The sequence below is a fragment of the Choloepus didactylus genome, chromosome 17 (assembly GCF_015220235.1).
Source record: "Choloepus didactylus isolate mChoDid1 chromosome 17, mChoDid1.pri, whole genome shotgun sequence".
NCBI classification, from domain to species: Eukaryota; Metazoa; Chordata; class Mammalia; order Pilosa; family Megalonychidae; genus Choloepus; species Choloepus didactylus.
In genome coordinates this window covers 70,485,239-70,508,006 of record NC_051323.1, presented here as the reverse complement: position 1 = coordinate 70,508,006, position 22,768 = coordinate 70,485,239, and the positions used below count along the sequence as shown (strand labels likewise).

General features: G+C 39.3%; 1 protein-coding gene across 1 annotated transcript in view; it reads right to left on the bottom strand.

Annotated features, from left to right (window-relative positions):
- Positions 1–15,028: 15,028 nt before the first annotated feature.
- MRPS9 (mitochondrial ribosomal protein S9) overlaps positions 15,029–22,768 on the bottom strand; it is a 65,659-nt gene continuing 57,919 nt past the window's right edge. Inside the window, exons 10-11 of the mRNA XM_037806928.1 lie at positions 17,632–17,801; positions 15,029–15,671 (exon numbers count right to left, since the gene is read on the bottom strand). Coding sequence (XP_037662856.1) covers positions 15,580–15,671; positions 17,632–17,801 — 262 coding nt within the window. The 3' untranslated portion in view covers positions 15,029–15,579. The remainder of the gene's footprint in view (positions 15,672–17,631; positions 17,802–22,768) is intronic.

Here is a 22,768-nt window from a genome sequence, read left to right as displayed (position 1 = left end):
AATGACAATAACAACAACAGCAACTAACATTTACTGACCTAAATTCCTGGCATGTATTGACTCACTTAATCCTCACACCCACTCTATCATCACACCTATTCCTTTGAGGTGGTTGCTATTACTATTTCCTTCATACACATGAGCAAATGGAGGCGTAGAGAAGTTAACTTGCCCAAAGTTGTGCAGATAGCAAAAGACAAAGCCAGGAACTGAAACCAGAACATCTGCCTGCAGAACCTACACACTTTACCACTGCACCACGTTGCCTCTCTAGATGTCCTGGGAAGGGATGGGTTAGAGAACGGAGACCATTTGCAGAGCAGTTGGAATAATCCAGGGAAAAGCCGGCAAGATCATTGTGAACTGAACTCAGGCAGGAGTAAAGAAAAGATACAAGAGGAGGGATTTGAGAGATCATTGGGAGGCAAGAGGTATGAGCTTCCAGGGAGTGCATATACGTGGATGTTAGGAGGGGAAGGGGTCTGGAACGATCGGCAGCTTTTGAACTTGGTCAGATAGATGGACAATGGTGTCATTCACTAAGGGAACACGGGTGAATGGGCAGGTAGGGTAAAGGGTGGATGGAAATTAATGATTCTATTTGGTAACTGATGAATTTGAGATCCTACAGGACATTCAGATAGAGGTGTCCAATAGGTAGTTAGATATGAGTCAAACTCAATGGAGAGATGTTAGAGACACACATTTGGAAGTCTTTGTACAGGGGAGAGTTAGAATCCTGGGAATGGATGAGTTTGTCCAGGGAGTGTGTGTATAGAATGAAAAGGAAGGTGAAACTGAAAGCCAGGAAAGGGGGAGTCACAAAGCCAGGGGCAGAGGGCACAGTGGCGTCTGTAAACTTTAGAACTTACACGATAGCATCAAAAGAGCAGTGAGGGACCGCGGCACCGCCCCCACACCATTCGCCCTTGCTGGGCTCTTCTCTGGGGAACATCAGTGGTTAGAGACTGAGTGAATAAGGAGAAGACAGCAGACACTTACAGGGAAGAGTCAGAAGCATAGCAAGATGTGGAAGCCAAGATTGGAGACAGTTTCAGGGAAGAAAGTTGCTATGAGAAAATAGGTATAAAACCCACTGACTCAATAAAATTAGCTTTAGGAATTTAACCTAAGGGTAAATGAAAGAAAAAAAAACATACATACATATATGCTGGCATCTACACTATTGTTTTTAAAAAGTGTATGTGCGTAACACTTTGGAAACCAGTTAAATAAATTATGGAACATATGCTCAATGGATGGAATCATTAAAATTATAATTATGAAGCTTTACCTGCATAAAAATGGTTATGATAGTAAATGGAAAAATCAGTTTAAAAACTGTGTGCATATTCTAAAAGAAAAATCAGATAAGTGGGACCTCATCAAAATGAAAACCTTTTGTGCATCAAAGGATTTTATCATGAAAGTAAAACACAACCTACGCAATGGGAGAAAATATTTGAACACCACATATTGATGTGTTTAATACCCAGAATATTTAAAGAAATCCTACAAATCAACAACAAAAAGACAGACAACCTAATTTAAAAATAAGCAAATGAGGACTTGAATAGACATTTCTCCAAAGAAGATATCCAAAAGGCCAAAAAGCACATGAAAAGATGCCCAACATCACTAGCCATTTGAGAAATGAAAATCAAAACTACACTGAGATACCCTTTGAATGGCTACTAAAAAACTAGAAAATTACAAGTGTTGAGAGGATGTGGAGAAACAGGAACACTCATTCACTGGTGATGGGAATGTAAAATGGTGCAGCCACTGTGGAAAACAGTTTGGTGGTCGCTCAAAAAGTTAAAAACAGAACTACCATTTGACCCAGCAATCCCTCTTCTGGGCATATACCCAAAAGAACTGAAAGCAGCAACGGGGACAGATATTTGTTGATCAGTGTTTATTGCAGCATTATTCACAATAGACAAAAGGTGGAAGCAACCGAAATGTCCCTCAGCACATGAATGGATAAACAAAATGTGGTATATACACAAATGGAATATTATTCAGCTGTAAAAAGAAATGAAGTTCTGATACATGCAACAACACGTGTGAACCTTGAAAACACCATGTTGATGGTAATAAGTCAGCCACAAAAGGACAAATATTGTATGATCTCACTGATACATAAGTAATTATAATAGGCAAATTCATATAGTCAGAAACTAGAATATAGGTTACCAGGGATTAGGGTAGGTGTAGGGAATGGGGAGTTAATGCTTAAGTGGTGCAGAGTTTCTATTTGGGATGGTGGAGATATTTTGGAAATGGAATGTGGTTATGGTACTTTGTGAACATAATTAACAGCACCAAAAGATATGTTTGAATGTGGTTAAAAATGGAAATTTTAGATTACATATATATTACTAGAATAAAAAATAAAAAAATCCATAGTACTGTACAACACAAACAGTAAACCGTAAAAGGAAACATGGATTATAGTTAATTGTACAACTATAAAACTGTTCTTTCATCAGTTGCAACTAATGCACCACAGTAATGCAAGGTGTTAAAAATAGGGTGGTATATGGGAACTCTGTATGTTATGCATGATTTTTCTGTAAACGTAAACTTCTCTAATTAAAAAATCTTAAAAAAACCGAATGTATTTTCTAATTGAATTCTAATTGCAACTGCTTCGGTTAGCTAAATCTGCTGGAATGCAATATACCAGAAATGGGTTGGCTTTTACAATGGGGATTTATTAGTTTGCAAATTTATAGTTGTAAGGCCATGAAGATGTCCAAATTAAGGCATCAACAGAATGATATCTTCTCTGAAGAAAGGCCACTGGCATCCAGGGTTCCTCTGTCAGATAGCAAGGCACATGGCTGGCGTCCACTGGTCCTTCTCTCCTGAGTTTCATTGCTTGCAGCTCCTGGCTTCAGTGACTCCCTCAGCTCCTCCTGGAGCTTTTCTCTAAGCTTCTCTGTGTGAATCTCTCTCTGCTCTCTATGAGCTTTTTTCTGTGTCCTTTATCCTCTCATAAAGGACTCCAGAAAAGGATTAAGACCCACCTTGAATTGGGCAGGTCACATCTCAGTTGAAATGATCTAATCAAAAGGTCCCACATATAGTAGGTCTACACTCACAGGAATGGATTAAAAGAACATGGCCTTCTCTCTCTCTAACTGGTGGGTGATCTCGCTGCCCTCCCCCCTACGTGGGACCTGACTCCTAAGGGTGTAAATCTCCCTGGCAATGCAGGATATGACTCCTGGGGATTAATCTGGACCCGGCATTGTGAGATTGAGAACATCTTCTTGACCAAAAGGGGGATGTGAAATGAAATGAAATAAAGCTTCAGTGGCTGAGAGATTTCAAATGGAATCGAGAGGTGACTCTGGTGGACATTCTTACGCACTATATAGATAACACTTTTTAGGTTTTAATATATTGGAATAGTTAGAAGTAAATACCTGAAATTACCAAACTCCAACCCAGTAGCCTTGACTCTTGAAGGCAATTGTATAATATTGTAGCTTACAAGGGGTGACAGTGTGATTATGAAAACCCTGTGGATCGTACTACCGTTATCCAGTGTATGGATGGATGAGTAGAAAAATGGGGACAAAACCTAAATGAAAAATAGGGTGGGATGATGGGGGTGTGATTTGGGTGTTCTTTTTTATTTCTATTTTTCATTCTTATTCTGATTCTCTCTAATGTAAGGAAAATGTTCAAAAATAGATTGGGGTGATGAATGCACAGCTATATGATGGTACTGTGAACGGATGATTGTAACCATGCATAATTGTATGGTACGTGAATATATCTCAATAAAACTGAATTAAAAAAAAAAAAGAACATGGCCTTTTCTGGGGTACATAACAGCTTCAAACCAGCGCAGCAAATGTGCAATAAGCTTTCATATAAAAATACACTACAAGAGAATTTCTAAAATTGACATTAACTGTTGGATGGGGATAATGATATGATTGTGAGTAATTCTTCTTTCCTTCTCTCTGTTTTACAAACCCTTTTTGAATCCTAACGCTATCTTTCTGGTTAGAACAACAAAAAGTAGCTTTGTATCTTGTTGGTTATTACCCTATTTAAAATAGAAAATAGCTGTACTTTTTTTCCTATAGACCCTGGAAGTACTGAGATGTAATAAACGGGTTTTATGTAGTGCCTTCATGTGGTAACAGCATTAGAACCTCCACCTATCCAAATTTGAGATTTAGTGTTGATAGTTACAGGTGTCTCCTTCCTATCACAGCAGCTGTGATCATCCCGCAGGTAATAACCTAACTGGATACTTTTGATGGAGAGGACATTGGCTAAACTTTGACATTCTCAGCCTAAGCGTCATACCGGAACAGGTTGTGGGTAGGAGGCAGGGAAGAGAAGGGTGTTCTCTCCAATCCTGTATCAAGCACAGGGTAACACAGCTTTCATTCTACCAGGGCAAGTCCCTGGCAGAGAACACCAGCACCCTCTAATTTGATTCCCTCATCCTCTCACCCAAGTCCCAGGATGGAATACAAATCCAAAGGCTCTTGGGTTTTTGAATTCAATATTTTAATATTTGTCTTCCTGTTCTTTGAGTTAAAAGTCTCTCTAAAAACTTTTTTTTGCATAGTAACATTTGTAGGGCTGATTAATGGCTCAAAACATTGATGCGAATATAGATTTTGCAATGGCAACTGGAAGTAAAATGGAGCTATTCAAGATGGGGGTGAGGGTGGGGACAGCTTGAGGTAGAAGCAGGGGATACAGAACTACCGTTTGCAAGAATTTTCCTTCACTAAAAGAAGCTGCTGGTAAGTACTACAACTTTAGGTTCTAGTCTTCTATAACAATTTACCTATGTTATTAAAAGGAACCAATTTAATAGGTGAGATAAGTTCAAATGCTAGCATAAGAAAATTTGTCAGAATTTAGAGATTATTCATCTGCTATATAAGGATTTAAAAATATAATTAATGTGACTGATGTTTTCAAGAAGCATTAAAATGCACGTCACCTCAGTTAAGTTCAGGAACAGGGGAGGAATTCTGTTCCCTTCTTCCTGTCTTTTAGTTGATTATTCAGTTGTAAACTACCCCATCTTGTGGCTACACAATGGTACTAAGAGTTCAGAAATCTGGGTGCTCTTATTTTCACAACAAAAATTACTGTATTCTCTTCTCTGTTATGAAAGTTATACCTAAGCTTTCAAAAATTCAAACAAGACATAAAGGAATGAAGAAGAAAGTAAAAATTATCCATTACCTCCCTGCCTTGAGATATTCACAGTTAATACTTTGGAAACTATTTGTACTGGTTTAGATGTATTATTTTCCCCAGAAAAAGCCATATTCTTTAATGCATTCTTGTAGGGGCAGACATATTAGTGTTGATTAAGTTGGAACCTTTCAATTAGGTTGTTTCCATGGAGATGTGCCCCACCCAACTGTGGGTGATGACTCTGATTGGATGGTTTCCATGGAGGTGTGGCCCTGACCATTCAGCGTGGGCCTTGATTGGTTTACTAGAGTATTATATAAGCTCAGACAGAAGGAACCCCAGAAGCTACAGCCAAGAGGGACACTTTGAAGAACGCACAGGAGTGGAGAGAGGAACGTCCTGGGAGAAAGCCATTTTGAAACCAGAACGCTGGAGCAGACGCCAGCCACGTGCCTTCCCAGCTAACAGAGGTTTTCCAGACACCTTGGCCATCCTCCAGTGAAGGTACCCAATTGCTGATGCCTTACCTTTGTCACTTTATGGCCTTAAGACTGTAACTTTGTAACCAGATAAACCCCCTTTATAAAAGCCGGTCCATTTACGGTGTTTTGCATTCTAGCAGCATTAGCAAACCAGAACACTATTCTTTCAGACTTTTTTTCTAGCACACATATATTTTAAAAGTCAAATATAGGCACACAATCCATGCATTTTATATATATATATATATATATATATATATATATGAGAAATAATTATTGATTTGCCTTTTTTTACTTCAACTGAATTACCCACAACACCAGCCTGTTGACATGTTAGCAGGTTGGAATATTTTCACGGCGATCAGTGAAACATATCTCCTTGGGCCTTGAGTTCCGATCCGGTGGGCGGCTGGGGGGTGCTGGAGGCTGCACCCCAGTGGCTGCTCCCTGAGTGGGGCCCCAGGCGTTTCAGCCTTGGGGATGCCTGGGTTCTCACCACTAGTCCCCATGTTCATGGCTGCTTGGCTCACCTGGGGGAAGCACTGGGTGTTCAACGGTGGGATTAAAGAACTCTAAGATCCCATCCACGTGAGACACCTCACTGTTCTTTTCCCATCCCAAGAACTTTTAGTAAATTGGAGCAGTGGTTTTCAAGGTGTGGTCCCTGGACCAGCAGCAGCAGCAACTGGGAACTTGCTAGAAATGCAGATGATCAGGCCTTATCCAGGACCTGTTGAGTTAGAAACTCTTGAATGTGTCATAACAAGCCCTCCAGGTGATTCCAGGGCACTTGAGGTTGAGAACCACCGATTCAGAACACCGAGGAAAGTGTCTCATTCTTTCTTATTCTTTATCTTTCACCCTTTCATTATTAATTTTCAAAATTAAGCTAGTATACTTCCATTAATCACAATACAAGTATTAATTGAATTGCCATTTATTGGCAATCTTGATAACGTTACATGATGATATAACATAAGCTTCAGATAAATCGAGAATGGCTTCCATTTGATTTTGGACTTGGCTTTCAGATACAGCCAACATTTAAAATCCAGAGTCTGACCCTCTGCTCCACTCCCACTGCTGGCAGTCGGGTCCCAGCCATCACCTGTCCCCTGAATTTGTACATCCCGGCCCCCCTGCTTCCACCTGTAGCTCCTTCAGTCGCTCACATGACATGCCAGCCTCTGCCCAGGACCCTCCAAAGACTTAAGAGAAAAATTAATTTCTTAAATAACTCTAGGTCTACCCCCTCTTATCTCTCTGTCCTCATCTCCGACGACTCTTCTTTCTGCTCCAGCCACATCTGCCTCTTCCCGTTTCTGTCCCACCTCAGGGCTCTTGCATTCATTAGCCCCCTTGCCTTTCCGGATGTAAACATGGCTCTCTTCTCACTGCTTCAGGTCCTGCTCAAGTGCCAACCAGGCGGCGAGGCCCTTCCTAACCTCCAGGTTTCAACTGCAACCTCTCCACCCCACACGCCCCTTCCTTTCATCCTGTATTTTTCTTCATAGCACTTCCCACTGTGTGAAATACTTGACTTGGTTTCTTGTTTCCCCTTCCTCACTGTGAGCTCCATGAGGGCCGGAGTTTTGTATTTGTTCTCTGGCACATTCTCAGCACCAAGCACGGTGCTGGCAAATAGTAAGGGCTCAGGAAATATTTGCTGGATAAATGAAGGAAATAGACCATTGTTAGGAGAACATGAGCTCTGACGAGATGGGGAGCGCTCTGGCTGATAGGAATCATGCTCCTACAGTTTGTCTGTGTGTCAGCCTCATTTTTATCACCTGTAAATGATAAGATTGCATTAGATTGAGGCTTGCAAATGCCACCATAGCCCCTGAATTGACTTGGGTGAACCCCCCTAGTCCAGCAGGGTTCTCTTGAGAAGCTGAACTGGAATTCTGAATCCTCCCGGGGCAGAGCTCTGGGCAGCTACAAGCAGCAGAGAGAGCCTGAGAGAGACTCATCAAAGTAGTAGCATGTGGGAAAAGAAACCTTCTCTTTTCTTTGTTTTATTCCAAATTTCCCCATCAAGGAATCTTAGTTTTGAAAATAAGTCTTTATGGTCAAGCCACCTGTAGATGTAAAATTAACCAGACAAGTTTTTCATTCAAGTCGCCTGGTCACAGAAACATCCTAAGAGAAGGCCATTTCACTGCATTTCATTTGGGAGTTCAATGCATGGATCTTTTCCAGAAAGTCCTTGCCTCCGTCTGACTCCACAGTGTCTTTGTAACACCTACCTGGGCACCACTACCAGGCACCTTGAGTTTCTGTGCCAGCTTGTCCTCATTTTTTTTTTTTTTTTGAGACTTTTACTTTGAAACATGATTGCATTTTCTCTGGCAAAAAAAACTCACAATAATAGATCCTCTTTAAACACCTGCATTTGTTTTCTACGGCTGCTGTAATAGATTACCACAAATGTAGCGGCTTCATACAACATAAATTTATTATCTTACAGTTCTGTGGGTTAAGAGTCCAACGTGGACCTCACTGGGCTAAAAGCAGAGTGTGAGCAGCTGCGTTTTTTTTTTTCTGGAGACTCACAACATCCAAGGTTTTTGCTTTTCCTCCCCCTTGGAGGCTCACACCATCTTAATGTTAAGGCTAGGGATTCATTTTGCTGGTTAGATTGAAAGTATAAATTTTACTCGTTTAAAAACTTTTAATTGTATTTTCCCATTTTAAAGGATATAAATAGATTTACTGAGCCACAAGCAAGTTACTGGTACTTTGCTTCGTGACGTCAGAAGATAATCAAATAGTTTAAGAACATTCTTAAAGACTTTAATACTAGAATGAGCTGGGTAAAAGTCAGGTACTGTGTTAGGAATGAAAAATTTACCCATCAATTTACCCGCAAGCCTCACAAGCACACACCCTGCTCCCTGTGCAATGTAACATCCCGGTCACATTCTCGTGTTTTCCATGAGTGGTTTACATTCTGTGGGGGGAGCCAGATTTGCAATTTTAAGGTTTGCTTTGAATTTGTAGGCTTACCGCAGATCTTCGGATTCTCCCTCCTCATCCCTTCCTAAGAAGATTCCTACCCATCAGCATGGCAGCCTCAGGGAAGGAAGCAGCGAGTGGGAACCTGGGCAAGACATTACTGGAAAGCTGCTCCTTCCCCCAAGGTACATTTATTCTTTCATTCAGATCACAAATGCGTGAGGTGAGCTGAAAGTGGAGGGCTGTGCGGTGATTACTTTTGGACAGGGCAAGTCTGAGGCGGCTGAGGGACACCCAGATGGAGATGCCTCGTGGGCAGTTAGAAACACCTATCACATATCATCTGATTAGATGCTCTGGGCTTATATTTAGGGAAATTATGTTAGAAGATAAAACTAATCCACTATGCTTTCTAAAGCATTTTAAAGGTAGAGGCAAGGAAATAAAAAAGGAAATAAACTGTGATATGATTCGACTACAAGAATTCTGAATGTTTCCCCCCCAGAGTAGTGAATAGGGGTTCTTAACTTGATGGTGCATAAAACCCCCAGTCCACAGGTGGACTTTAGGGATACCGTGAAACCCGCAACATTGTTGTACAACACTGCTTATATATTTAGTTTTCCAGGGTGAGAGTCCTTTGGTCTCATTTGATTCCATTACCCTTAATGAGGATTAATGCAAATTTTACTTCATTTATTAAATTCATACCATTCTAAAAGAAAAAGTGCTGACATTGTGGATGGCCTCTAGTTTGGACTAGTCTTGTTTGCAAATATGTCTCTAGAGAAAGCCTCTACAATCTGTGTGTTAGGTCACAGCTGATTAACCTCCTTGACGTGTTCTGTGAGGTCAGTCAAGGTGAAGAGAGACGTGATCCAGGGGGATACCGAACGGAGAGAACATCCATATGAATTTCAAACAAGCCAATTAAAACTAAAACAAATTATAGATGAAGAAATAACCATGGTTTAGTACTCAAATATCCAGTAAAATATCATATTAGAATTGTTTTCCAATTGATTACTTTCTCAGGCAGAAAAAGGCCTGATAGAAGGGCAGGAAGGGCAGATGAAGAGAACACAGTGCCATGCAGGGTGATGTCATTTCCCGTCTAGACGCCGCCTTCCGGTCAGGGCTCACTTTCTCCTTGAAGCTATTTTGACTTTTTCAGTCAACACCAGTAATAGCTGTCAATACCAAGGCCCTGCCATGTGTCAGAAACTCTGCTACATATTTCATGTACGTTCTCTGGCCGGTGAAAAGTTGGGATGTTTCCATTAGCAAGACAAGCAAGCTGAGGCTCGGTGAAGACACTGAGAGAAGTTTCTTCCTGATCATCTATTGTGCACCAGGCTGACACCAGGCATCACAAACGCCAAGACGCAGAACTCCAGGACCTGAGAAAACTGAGGCCCAGAGAGGTTAAGTAATGAGCTCAAACACTAATGGGCGGGTCCACCAGCATTCACACCAGGCCAAGCCTCTCCCGCCCCCTCTGGGAAGACTAGTAATTCTCTGAAGCATTAAGGAGCTCAGTCAACACTTCAGAGCTGAGTACTTAATTGCCTTCTAATTGTTTTCTCTCTGTTTGTTGTGTTTCTCTAATTAGACTCTAAGCTCTGAGGAAAAATCTCTGACTTGACTATTTTTTGTAATCTTCTTCCAACTGGACCCAAAGGAGTTATCAGAAAAAATATGTATTGACTGATAGAATAATCCAGATAGCGGCCTACTGACTGAAGAATCAGTCCTCTAACTCTTCACTAATATTTCTCTATATCCATCTATGGTTCCTTTTTACATGTTCTTGTCTCTTGATTTTGATGAAATGTGTTATAGCCTGTCTATTAAAGGCACCTGACTTCAATATTTGTAAACTAAACTGAACCTTCCATATAAAAATCTTTTGAAGTTCCTCACAGAGAGCTGCTAATAAACTGATGGCTTTAGGAGAGGCTGAACTCATTAATGTCTGTGGGGTTTCCTAAATCAAGCCTAGCCTAGATTATTTTAACAGGAATACTAAAACAATGGAAACTCCTAATCTCCGATATCAAATCACACCACATTTATATCATCATGTTTTTATTTCTAAGTAGGCGAGTCAATGAACTTAGTGCTAAAAAGGAAAAAAATGTACCAAATGACTGTCACTCAATTGCAGTGAAACCACTTGTTTATACCATGGCCTGGATTCCTTCCGGCTTCCAAAATCTCTCGCATCACTGTGCTCTTTAACTGCAGGACAGTGTTATGTGACTCATAACCAACATTTAGAGAGAACTTTCCAGGGGCTAAGCGGCTGATGTGGATTTTAGCCCTCACTATTCTCCCCACTTCGCAAATGGGCAGTCTGATTTAAGGAGATCAAATTGGTCCAAGGTCACACATAAGCCCCAGAGTCAGTGTTCTGAACCCCTCACACACTGCTTCAGGGTAGTCTTTTATTTACTTTTATTGTAACAGCTGTCATGAAAAGAAACAGGTATCACATTTGGAAGGTGTGCTGGTTTGAATCTTTTATGTATCCCAGAATAAGCCATGTTCTTTTAATCCAATCTTGTGGGGGCAGACCTATCATGGGTGGGACTTTTTAATTAGGTTGCTTCCATGAAGATGTGACCCCACCCATTCAAGGTGGGTCTTAATCCTTTATTGGAGTCCTTTAAAATGCACACATACATAAAACTTGGGGAAGCATTTCAAGGTTTCACGGACCTCCTAAAACTAGAGTGACCATATAATTTATCATTCAAACCAGGCCACTCTGGAGAATAAAAGTGGACACACCACTTGTTACTGGGACAACGGCAGTAAACTTGGGTATAATCTTTCCTACCACCTCACCTTGAATTTTCAGCTCCAATAATATGGTCCACTCATTGTCCTCACAAACGATCTTGGCTCATTCCCATCTCGATGAAGTGGCTTATGATACTGCCTCCCTGAATGTAACAAGGGCTCTAGGATAGTTGTAGAAATTAGCATAAATGCTAATAATCAATGTTTACCCACCCACTAGGGTTTGGGTGAAACTTCCCCTCCTCCCTAAAGTCTCCTGGTTGTACCAAACTAAGTGTTCTCTCCTTATGTGGCCTGTTTTACCATACTTTCTGCACTGCTTACTTGCTGCTGTCAGATCTTTGCCTGTTATTGCGTTAGTAATAGTTAATAATTAATAGTGGTTTAAGAGTACAGACTCTGGAACCAGGATTCCAGGTGTAAACCTGGCTTTGCCACTCACCTAGCTATGTGATTTTGGGCAAATTACTTAATCCCCTGGGTACATATTTTCTCATTATCTATCTCATAGGGTTGTTGTGAGGTTTATGAGTTCTTATTTGTAAAGTGTTTAGAGCAGTATACGGCACATAGTAGGAGCTACAGAAGCATTAACTCTTACTGTTATCTTGAGGCAATAACCTTATCAAATGCCTCTTTTAAAAAATAGCTCCTATAGCCCTTCCCTATAGGTATTTCCAACAGAGGGAGCTGGGACGTTTGACAAGGTCAAGAATCAGGGACCGGAAGGTAACTGCTTCCTACTTCTATAGTAAAAACATGTATACAAAAGAGCCTTCGCTTCCAGTCTGAACAAAGGAACAAGGAAGAGCTTGAACTTGATTTTATCCTCTTCTTTGGCTGCCTCATATTAATATTTTCTACAACCCAGTTCCTAACTTATAGCTGGAATAGGGTAGACTACCAAGAGCATTTGCACTTTATCTTAACTGATCTTCACAAAAAGGCAGATGGGGTTGGTAGGGCAGACATGACTTCCCCAGCCTGACATGAGGAAATCGAGACTCAGGAGAGTAGGGGAGTCTGTGAAGTTTATGAAGCCAGAATTTCCTCCAAACCTGGTACTTTCTCCAAACACCACAGGGAAAGGCACACAGCCTCTTCTTGATTGTCTCTCCCAGTGGCCTCTTGATTGTCATCTGACTTCCTTGACCACTTTTGCCTGATTTTCCTTCTTCCTCTATTGTCACTCCTCCTTTTGCTTGCTTCTCTCCCTCCTTCAGACTCTAGGATATAAAGCTGTTTTTCCCAACATTTGAGTCTTAGTCTTCTTGCTATAATTTCCTCTTCATGGCCCACACTTCATTCAGCTGACTGCACCAACTGGCAAGAGCTTAGAAGCGCTCAATAAATGCTGACAGAACCACATGTGCCATCTATAATATCTCAAGATACCTACATCGCAAGAAGGAACCACTTTTCACTTTTCTCTTGTCAAAGTGGTAAAAAATATTCTCCAACAGATAGAAACTAAATAAATGTTACTGACCAAAATCTGCCACAAGTGATTTGACTAGAAAACGACTGCTACATAAAAAGAACCACAGAAAATATTTTCTACCATTTCATCTAATGAGATGAAAAGGGCATTGAGTACTATAGGCTATACTTACACTATTATTTTTTTCATCACACTATTTGCTGTATAAGGATTTGATGCATACACATTTCTGAACTTAACCAAGATTCATTAAAAAAACAAATTTATGAAGAAATCAGTAGTATCTGACTCTAGGTAAAGGAAAATTGAAAATTGATGGTCTAATTCTTGAAACATTTTTACTTCATTAAACAATTGCATTGAAGTTAAAATGCAAACGTTTCTCAGTTTAAGGGACCTTAGGGATCCTCTAGGAAACTTTCCAACTTAACCTTTATCTAGAACAATCTTAATTTCATTCTTCTGAAAAAGCACACACCTCTCAATTTTGAAAAATATTGAACCTTGAAGACATAATGCTGAGTGAAAAAAAGCCAGACACAAAAGGAGAGATATTGTATGTTACCACTAATATGAACTTGGTAAGAAAATGTAAAATAAGTGTCTTATAATGTAGAATATAGGGGACCTAGAGATAGACAGAAGCCAGTGAAGGGGGAATGATGAGCTAATATGTATAGATATGATAATGAGGATGAACTTAATGGTGTGGGAATGGTCAGGTGTGACTATGGTTCATTAACAGGATTACAAGTATCAGTGACACACTAAAGGCGAACACGTTTGTAAATGGTTGTTTAAAGGCATGTAACACACAGAGTAGCACCACAAGCCTAAGTAAGTGTTAGCATGATATACTTACAAGATATGACACTGGTGCAGAGGATTAACAACAGAGTGGTATATGGAAAAACTGCCCATTACATATTAAAGACTATATTTAATAGGAATATTTTACCAACACTACACTAATACTAGGGAATGAATAATTAGCAGTTGATAAGAGCTCTGGGATGTATTATGCGATGATAATTGTTTAAAGTTGAGAGTGATGACGATTGTACAACTGAGTGAAGATAATGTAAGAGACTGACCATTTATCTTGGGACAGAATATATGTTAAGGAAAACTAGGAACCCACTATCTAATAAATCGAGCCCTTGACTTGAGGCTTACTCTTGTGAAACTTAGGGTTGTAAATGGGAGGCTGAGCCCTCCTATAATTATGCCTAAGAGGCACCTCCAGGGACCCTCTTTTGTTGCTCACATGTGACCTTTCTCTCTCTAAGCAAATAAATTCATTAACTTCCCTCCGCCCCCACCACAAGGGACATGACTGCCAGGGGAATGAATCTCCCTAGTGATATGGGACATGACTCCCAGGAATGAGTCTGGCCCTGGCAGTGAGGGATTGAAAATGCATACTTGACCAAAAGGGGGAAAAAAGAAAGGTAACAAGCTGAGGTCACAGTGGCTGAGAGATCCCAAATAGAGTCGAGAGGTTATCCTGGAGGTTTCTCTCATGCAAACTCCAGCTAGACATCCCAAATGGCCACAGTACGCCATGTCCTTAGCAAAAGTAGTCCCCAAATACCTAAGTCCCTAACTGAGATTCTATAAAAGATTCACTAAGTTTTATCTCTCAGAAACTTAAATCCACCAGAGTGTTCCTATGCCAGACAAGTCTTAAAACCCAGAGGCAACAGCCTCTTTAAGACTAAGATGCAGCCCTCTTCCCCAAACTGTCAACACCCCTGAAGATGGAGAAATTGAGAGGAAGAGGTAATAACACATAAGATTTAACAAAGGTCTATGAATACTGAAACTTTATATAAATATATATATTTTTAGATGGGGTGTTGGAATAGCTGGAAGGAGGTAAATGACATGGTAGAACTATAACCTATAATATCCTTTGAAATTTGCTCTATAGGTGCTCAATGAATTGTGCTTTGAAAGTTTTCACCTTTCTGCATATACCATATATTGCATAATGGGGAAAGAACTGAAACTATGGAATGTAACCCATATCAATTTTTGAAATTACCTATATAACTGCTTGTTGAGCTGTCCTTCGAAAGTTAACACCTTTCTGTATGTATGTTGTATTTTACAATAATGGAAATAGAAGAAGTTGTGGAATTGTGACCTGTGACATTCTTTGGAATTTGTTCTCTACTTGTTAAATCGTACTTTAAAAGTTATCACTGTTATGTAAATATGTTAAAGTTCACAATAAAAAAATAAAAGAAAAATATGTTGTAACAATTGGCATAAGGGTGAAAAAACAGAATCAGAAGAAATGAGTTCTAGTCTAGTTCTGCCATTAAATTCGCAATGTGACTCTGGTAGGTCACTAACTAGTCTTGGGGGCTGAGTCTTCTGTTCTGCAAAAAGAGTTAGATTTTGTTGAATGTTCCTTTCAGGTCTAACATACAAAGATTCTACGTACTATGCTTCTAAAATGATTTTCCGAAAAAGCATAAAAAATAAAGCAGTAGAACAAAACTAACAATAGTTTTTTTTTTTTTTATTTTTTTAAGATAACCTTTACAAAATAGCATTAAAAGATAAATCACTTCAAAACTCAAAAGAACTTCTGCTAGTGTTGCTCTTGCACTGGTCAGCAAATATTTGTTACACGTCTGCCACATGCCAGGCACATATACACAGCTTTTCCTCTCCTTTCCTGTGAAAAAACACTCAGCGCTTCTTCCAGGTAAACTTTCTGCGGGCTCCCTCTTGGCCTGGCTTCTTCCGTTCTCTGACACGTGGATCAGTAGTAAGTAGTCCAGCTGCAGCATAACAAGAGAAACATTTATAAGCCATGGAAAAAGCACAGTGCTTAGCAGGAAAGAAGGTGAACTGCATGAATTTATATGTGCTCTTGACAGAGGAAAGAGCTGGAGGAAAGCAACCAGACATACAATAATTTACCAGCCTGGTATGAATTTTATGACAGCAGTTTACTGTCATTCTTTTAGAAAAATTTTCCCCAATTTTTGAGACAAACCCGAGCTCCATTATTTAAGAGTCTGCTTTTCTTTTCCTTTGAAAACTATTACTCCTTTTTGGTGTTTAAACTTGGTCAACTCATTGCAATGGAACGTGTCCTGCATACCTGTTACAGAGGCAAATTTTAATCGAGACAAAAGGTAAACAAGAAAACTTAACATTGTATGGCAAAGTATGAGGAAGTTATATTAATAGTGTATATGAATATATATATACACATGTAAAATAATATCAACTGTCAAAGATATTTTGAGAAAAGAAACACCTGTATTGTTCTAATTTGTGTGATAATATTCCTTGATATATTGTTTCAGAATCTACAAAATAAATTTCAGAGTTGTATAATCAGGAAAAGCAGCTCATTCTAGAAGAAAAAGGTCAGTTTAAAGCTTCCACTTTCTGAATCATCAGGAATAATTAGGATTTCTAGGCAATTGATGAGTTATTCTTAGCATATGACCCAAATGAAGGAACCCCAGAACTGGATGGAGTCATAGCATGTCAGTAAAGACCACAAGGAATACTAGTGAGGGGAAAACTCTTAAATTTTTGTTATAGGTATGTAACTACACCACAGTTTCTCATCATCCTTTTTACTCATCTAATACTAGCAGTTATTCTCATTGTATAAAAGCTTAGGTATTTATTACAGATCTTTAGATGGCCATACAACAAAGGAAAGCTTCAAATGCTTATATAACCATAGGCTTACTGCGCTTGAACATATAGGGCACGGAATAGAACAACAAAAATTGCAGACAAGAGCTGTCTAAATTCTGGCTAAATTATAAGTAATACTGCTTTATTACTTTCATATATGCACAGTAGCTCAAACTAACAGAACTGTTAAGTCCTATCTATTTTCATGACTAGATCTGAATCACACATAATGGCTAATTGTTTATATGCAAATGAATTTTTCAAGAGGCTTAAACAGGTTAAACAACAGGCTGCACTTGTTTACAACATAGTATTAGAATCCCAGAGGTGAGAGCTGGGAGGGACCGCAAGGGTCATCTAATCCACACCTCTTACTTTAGAGGAAATGCACTAAGAGGAAATGAGACCCAGAGGTGTCAAGTGGTTCACAGCATCTCCAGCTCTTTTTCCCTTCATAAGTAGTGCAAAGATAATCTTTGGCTAGGACCTCCTCAATTTATTATAAATTTTAAGCATTACTCAAAATAATAGATTTACATTCTTTTTCACACTGTGCAGGGAATCTTGGGTTCACCATCAGGTGATAAGGCCACAGGTGAGAGAGTGGAGTAAAAGCATATAAAATTCACAAGTCATGTGACAAAATGGAAAAAATGAAAATCTCCAATTATTTTGGAAAGAAGTATCTTAAAAGGCTTTAACATTAAATCAAATGAATATTACACATTTCTATGTAAAAACAAAAACAACCAATTCATCTGTTAAGCACAATTTGTGCTAAGCACTTGTTAAACTGGACAAAAGGTTATACCTTAAGGCAAAATCAACTTTCCCAAACCACTGGGCTGTACATTTTAGCAGGGCCCTCTCCACTCCCCTTTCTTTTTCTAATTCAAGTTCACTCCACAAAAATCAACACTGAAAATTAGTTTTACTGTCTTCTGAAAAGAGAAGCCAGCAAATTGAAATATGAAATATTTTAGTAAATTTTTCTCACTAATTTCAGATAACTTGTACAAGAATCAGATAAACGCTGATAGACAGCATGGGATACTCAGGCCTTTCAAACTAGACTCATACCTTGTCTCATCCACTCGACCTCTTCCTCGGTGACAAAACTGCATAAGGCTTTTGCAATTGCCAAGCGGATGGCTCCAGCCTGTACTGATCTCCCGCCCCCCGAGACGGTGCACTTCACGTCATGCTTTCCCAGCCGGTCAAGGAATTGGAAAGGGAACATCAACTGTTCTCTAAAGCACATCACAAGTAAATACAGTTAAGTTTACCATAAAGATACAAGTCTTGATAAAATTCTGAATATTTACAAAAACCAAATTATGGAGGTCAGTGTTATCCTTTTCATATGTCTTGAGCAATCCATTATACCAAGATATAAAAACACTGTTATTTCTGATATTTAGAACGCTTCACTGAGAGTCCTCAGCTTTATTCCTCTTTTTGTTGGGTAGAGCAATTCATGCTTACTGTTTGCTGATCCCCTTTATTTCACATGCAAACTTGCAAGGTGTGAAAACAACCTTGTAAGGAAGCCTTAAATTTGGGGAGCTCCCTTAAATGGAATCTAATCTTTCTGGATCCAATGATCAGATATAATACTAGTAGGTCTTCACAAGCAGTAGGTCTTCATAAAGTATACTATGATGTATCTGCATAACTTATAATGCTCATCTTGACATGTTAAGTGTTTAAAATTACCAGAACTACATCCAACTTTTTTTCCCCATAGAAACACATATTGCCTTTATACATCTCTAAGTTGCAGGGTTCTGTTACTTTGCTGATACAAGTGACACGCCCTACAACCCAAGTCAGGCTTGCTTCACTCTGGTGGGTGAGAATCTGCATGGTCCACAAGTCAGAGAGGGGAATACAGACAAAACATGGCCCTGGGCTCAACTGAACAAATACTAGCTCAACTGAACAAATACTTATTGACCATCATTTATGTGCCAAGTATAAAGCTCACAGTCACCTTTGTCACGTACTTTGATTCTGCTATTTCACCTTAATATCTCTGCTGAATTTTTATGGCATTACTTGCTTTGTCTGACACTGTAGCTTTCTAAACCTCAACCAAAGCTTATTATAACACAGTTAAGTTGGAAGACAGATAAGGACAGGAGCATTCAAGCATTGCTCTTTGTACTATCCTAGCAAAATAATCACATGCAGATTGGAAAGAAGAAGACCTTCAAAGGGCAAAGCAAACTGGAATTTGTAACAATGCTATCTATACAGGGATGAAACAACTCCCAAGCAACAATAAGCAGTGGTATGAAATGGCATAAATCTACATTGCTCTTTTGAACAAATGCTTCAAAGTAACCAAGTCAAAAATAACATTAAGTTATTTAAAAAGGTACTATTATAAGCTGTAGCCATATTATCATAATAACTGAAGGAAACTGAGAGACTTAAGAATTTAACTGCACTGTTTCATTTTTCCAGCAAGGAAGCAGACAACAGGGACTCCGTGGGATTGTCACCTGGACACAGCATCCCAGGAGGTCTGTGTACTGCCCAGCACAGTCAAGGATGTTAGTCACATGAGTGAAGTTACCAAGAGAGTTTTCTGGACAGCTATTTGTTCAGAAGCTTAAAAAGTTATCTTTCTTAATTTCTAAAAACTTAAGATTCCCTAACAAGTGCTTATATAAATAAAGAAACTTGGGCTAAAATTCAGAAAAAATAGATTTTTACATTAGTTACTAAAGATGTATCAAGGGAAGGAGCCAGAGTGGTCAAGGTAAGAAAGAACCACAAGGGCGAGTCTGGACAGGTGGGAAGTTGGTGGAGCCTTGCTGCACAATACCAAGTTTATAAATGGATGAAAACATCTCCAAAGGGTAACAAACAAAAACAGTCATTACACAGCTATCAATTTTAATTAATCTGGAATGCAAACTAGTACATGCAAGAAATTATTACATGGCATGAAAATATTTCACAATCCACTTTCTCTCCTCTCAGGAATCCAACATGAAATCCTGAGTTAAAAGCACCAAATTTATCTTGTTCTTTGTTATATGAATCAGTTACTTTGAATAAATAAAATAAAATAAATAAATGGCTTGCTCATTTATACCTTCTCCACTCCTATATGCAATTTAATATATAATTACATACCCTCTTTTATTCTTTCCTAATTGCTTAAATGCTTTCATCACGTCTATTACATAGTTAGTGCTGTGCAAGGAATCTATTTCTTTTGTACAGATTATCAATTAAGAGTTGGTTTACTGGTTGACCGACAGAGCAAAGGCCTTTCTTAATCAGAAAGGCTATTAAATCCTTGTACCCCGTAGTACCAGAGAGACAGCAAGTGATGCTTGAGACATAAATCAGTGAATGAATGAAAAATGCCATGGACTCTGGGAAGATAACATAGCTTCCCCAATGATCTGTTTGCTGTTTGTGTAAAAGCAGCCTAAGAAAGGTCTCTGAGAAGATTAGCAACCTATTCAACTGACTGAGTTAAACAACTTAGAAAGCCAGTTCAACTCCCTCCTACCAATTAGAGAAGTGACCTTTAAGCAACTTGCCCAAGGTCACACAGCTAGGAAACAGAACTAGAAGAAAGATCACTTTATCAATGGTAGTCAATGATAACTTCACTGCTAAATCTGTAAGCTCCTGAGCTGCTCCTGCAAGAAGAAAAGCCAATCCACAGCTAGCATGGCCACCCCAAACCCCTAAATCTACTTAAAGATGATGATGTAGTTTGGGTGCCCAACCCAACCACGACCAGCCTTAGATTTCTCAACCAGGTAAGAATCATATCTTAAATAGCTCCGATATTGCCATAAGGCCGAGAACAAAATTGGGCACACAGATCTTTAGTAAATGTTTGGTGAATTCCAATAAATGAAAGATATAATTTAATTGTGAGATCTCGCCATAATTGAGACTCGCTGTTAAATCATCAGGAGTTATATCTGAAAATAAGCTAACTGACATGTAATTGGTCAATGACCTTTCTTCTATGCAGTTCCCAATGCTAAAGTTATGATGCCCTGTGGTACAGACAGCAGGAAACATTATAAAACTCTCAGAAGTCCCTCTCTGGCTTTCCAGAAAAGAAATAAGAGCTTCCTCAATCCCCTTCTTGTGAGGATGATAACACAATTAGTTTAACTCATGTTAAATGGAGTTAGTTGGCTACTTCTCGACACATACGCACACATATAAAATAAGTACACATTTTCAGAAGTAATTATTCTGTCCAGAAGCTTATGCTACATTAGAAGGGTCCTCTTTTCCTTACATAAGCATTGAGATCAGAAGAGCTTTAGCCCCTTTACCTTCAATACCACAATACTTTTAGGAAATAGGAAAATGATTAGTAAAGAAAGAACTAATCACACAGAAAACTTCTGTTACTTGTGAATAATGATAGTAACTACCGAAAAATATTAACTGTCTCAGAAAGAGGCCTTTATGTAGCAACTCACAAAGAGAACTAAGATGATCCTATTTAGAGAATTAGGAGAACTGCAATATCTACTCATGATGAAGGTCTATTCCCCCACAAAGTTCAAAAAACAAAACTGCCATATTCAGTCAGTATTAGTGCATACAGCCACTGTCAAAAAAAAAAAAAGCTGAAAAAGAGCCCAGACTTCAATTAGTGATATGAATGAAGCAGGTCTGGATAAGACCAGGGCAAGCCAGGCCAAAGGGTAAAGGTTGAAACTGATTGTGTTTTAAAACTTCAACTTCCATATGAGACCAAGGGAATAGATATCTATTTGGTAGAGGATCTAAATTTTCTAAATGGTACAACTCTACAGTCGATTTGTTCAAACACCACAATTGCATGGAACTTTGAATAGGAAGTGAGATACGGTAGGTTAGTATAGGCTGGAGTGAAATAGTGACACATCCCAGAGTAATTTGGGCAGATAATAAAAAATATATTTACAGCCTCCCCCTCCCCAGCCCCAAGGATCTGGGGGAAGGTGCGGATGTGTTGGACATCCTCACCTGGAATGGTGTTGATTTTGTCACAAACATTGGGACTGGCGGTTTGATGTGCTGAGCACTCGAGCATGGGACTTGCCCTTATGAAGCTCATTACCACAAAGGAGAGTCTAAACTTGCATGTAATGGTGCCTAAGAGTCTCCCCCTGAGTACCTCTTTGTTGCTCAGATGTGGCCCTCTCTCTCTCTAACTGAGCCATCTCGACAGGTGAACTCGCTGCCCTCCCCCACTACGTGGGACCCGACTCCCAGGGGTGTAAATCTCCCTGGCAATGCAGAATATGACTCCCAGGGATGAATGTGGACCTGGCATCGTGGGACTGAGAGTATCTTCTTGACCAAAAGGGGGATGCAAAATGAGACGAAATAGTTTCAGTGGCTGAGAGATTTCAAATGGAGTCGAGAGGTCACTCTGGTGGACATTCTTATGCACTATACAGATAACACCTCTTAGGTTTTAATGTATTAGAATAGCTAGAAGTAAATACCTGAAACTACCAAACTCCAACCCAGCAGTCTGGACTCCTGAAGACAATTATATAATAATGTAGATTACAAGGGGTGACAGTGTGAATGTGAAGACCTTGTGGATCACACCCCCTTTATCTAGTGTATGGATGAGTGGAGGAATGGGGATAAAAACTAAAGGACAAATGGGGTGGGATGGGGGGATGATTTGGGTATTCTTTTTTCACTTTTATTTTTTATTCTTGTTCTGGTTCTTTCTGATGTAAGGAAAATGTTCAGAGATAGATTGTGGTGATGAACGCATAACTATGTTATCATACTGTGGACAGTGGATTGTATACCATGGGTGATTGTATGGTATGTGAATGTATTTCAAAAGAACTGAATTTAATAAAAAAAAAAAAAAAATTGCCATATTCAGCACTGGGGACTAAGCAAAGTCTGATGATTTATTATTTTAACCCAAAAATGGCAGATTTCTTTGCTCGCTCAATATACAGACGTAAAATCAATTTTCTCTGAAAAGGAAAATATCCAGAGTGATAGGACAGACTTTTTCTAGTATTTATGATCAGCAAATTCAACAGGCAAACAAAATCCCAAGAAATCTACTTGCACTTTCCTTACCTAGTGGTTGAAATAAATGGTAAGTGCCAAGGCTGGCTTTGTTTGCTGCTGATCCCCTGCAATACTAGGGTAAAAGAAGGTGGAAATCTACTTTGCTTACATTTTGGCATAGTCTGTATTT